The following is a 2,025-nucleotide window of genomic DNA, read 5'->3' as shown; positions in this document are numbered from 1 at the left end:
ATTCCGGTGTTGGTGGCTCTTTACATGGGTTTTATTGACAAAAAAAATATGTTAATTTTTTTTAAGTTTTCGTTTTTTGATGTTAGGACTTAGGAGTATCATTGGTGTTTCTTTTTAATTTTTAAAAAAAAAATCTATTTTTCATTTAAATCCGTTTTGACATGTAAGTATTATTATATATCTATAATGAGATAACATGTACCCAAAAAAAAAAACAATTTAGTCAAACCCTATGGAAGTCGAGACCGAGAACAGCACTGCACTCGTACGGCCGCCGGAAGCGGAAGGGGAGCGGCCACGCTCTTCCTTCAGGGATATGCTCATGGGAGATGCTCAGCAACCCTCGCCGAAGATGGTAGAAGACCTATGGGAGACTGGCAAGATGAAAGTGACGTATGTTAATGGTAACATGCAACTGCCGCGACTTCATGTGGACAAATCAGTGATTGATGGCATGTGCTCACCTTGGAAGGATGACCTTGTAGTTGGTCTCCTGGGAAAGAAACTTGGGTTTCGCTTGATGAAGACCCAACTGAGCGCTATGTGGAGGTTGTCCGGGGAGTTTGATCTCCTTGATATTGGCAATGGCTTCTTCATGGTTAAGATGGACAGGGCGGAGGACCGGAAGAAAGTAATGGATGGAGGGCCCTGGATGGTGTTCGATCATTATTTAGCGGTGGCTCCATGGAGTAAGGACTTTATCAGCCCGGCTGCTAAGATTACAACTACCTTGGCTTGGATCCGTGTCCCAGACTTGAATGTGACATTCTATGATGAGAGCTTCCTAATGTCCATGGCGAAATTGATAGGCACACCAGTTAAAGTGGACATAAACACGTTGAAGGCAGAGAGGGGACGGTTTGCTCGTATCTGTGTTCAGCTTGATCTCACCAAACCTGTTGTGGGCAAATTCTGGTTTGAAGGCTATTGGTATAAAATTGAGTATGAGGGGCTGCACATCATATGCTCTAAGTGCGGTTGTTATGGCCATCGAGGGCGTGAATGCCATAATCCCCCACCTATCCAAGTGCCAGAGTCTGAGGCTACGCCACCGTTCGGGAATGCGCCGTCGTCGGTCACACCTGAAACCCTAGGGAACACGCCTCCACAACCTGAATCAACCCTAGAGGGTGGCCCCACTTCTGATGCTGGAATGGTAGGTGCGGAATCTAAGGAGATTCCTCTAACGGCTGATACCGAGAGTGAGGGCATCACGGAAACAAAAAAGCAGGAAATTGAGGAGGTGGACCCCAGTGTCTTGGAGGTCGCAGGTGATTGGCTTGTGGTTTCAAAAAGAAGTAAAAAGAAGAAACATATTTTTCAGTTTGGGGGCCCACGGGCTACCAAGGATGTTGGAGCCAATAAAGCAAGTCAACGTTCAGATGCTCCTGAGAGTGTGCGCCCTGGGAATGCACGTGCTGGTAGCAATCATTTGGCCGCAAGCCAAGATGTGGGGAGTGGTGGGCCCGCTCCTATTAAGTCTTTAGGAAGTAAAAAACGACGTAAAGGTGATGATGCCATACGCACCTCTTTTGCTTCATCCAACCATGTTGCCGGTGGTAGACTTGAGGGACCCACAAAGTACCAAAGCCAGCCTCTTACCATGGGAGGTCAGGTATTCAATGCTGGGACTGGGTCCTTGAACTCTCCAAATATGATTTTGTTGAAGAATGCTGCTGGTGCTTCTCACACGAAGCACTTGGGAACGAATGTAGAGGGTCCATATGAACCTTTTGGACAAGAGCAGGTGACTCAATAATCACTTGGAGGGTGATTTAGTGTTTTCCCTTGATTGTTTCTTATGTTAGACACAACTAGCATAACAATTCTTTCTTGGAATGTGCGAGGCGCAGCGAATGCTACTTGCAAGCGTAACTTGAAAGAGTTAGTCAGACGTATCAAACCAGATATCTGCTTTATTCTTGAAACTCATACTCAATTTCATAGAATGAGCGCTTTTTGGTTGAGGTTGGGGTACAGGCCTGTAGCTATTGAGGAGGCGCGTGGTCATTCAGGCGGGGTGTG

General features: G+C 46.3%; 1 protein-coding gene across 1 annotated transcript; it reads left to right on the top strand.

The window, feature by feature from the left end:
- Positions 1 to 232: 232 nt before the first annotated feature.
- On the top strand, positions 233 to 1,759 carry LOC130712384 (uncharacterized). Its single transcript, XM_057562220.1, has one exon. It carries the CDS (start codon positions 233 to 235, stop codon positions 1,757 to 1,759), a length of 1,527 nt encoding a protein of 508 aa, XP_057418203.1.
- The last annotated feature ends 266 nt before the right edge of the window (positions 1,760 to 2,025 follow it).

The sequence above is a fragment of the Lotus japonicus genome, chromosome 4 (assembly GCF_012489685.1).
Source record: "Lotus japonicus ecotype B-129 chromosome 4, LjGifu_v1.2".
Classification (NCBI taxonomy): Eukaryota; Viridiplantae; Streptophyta; class Magnoliopsida; order Fabales; family Fabaceae; genus Lotus; species Lotus japonicus.
This window is presented reverse-complemented; position numbering and strand designations above follow the sequence as displayed.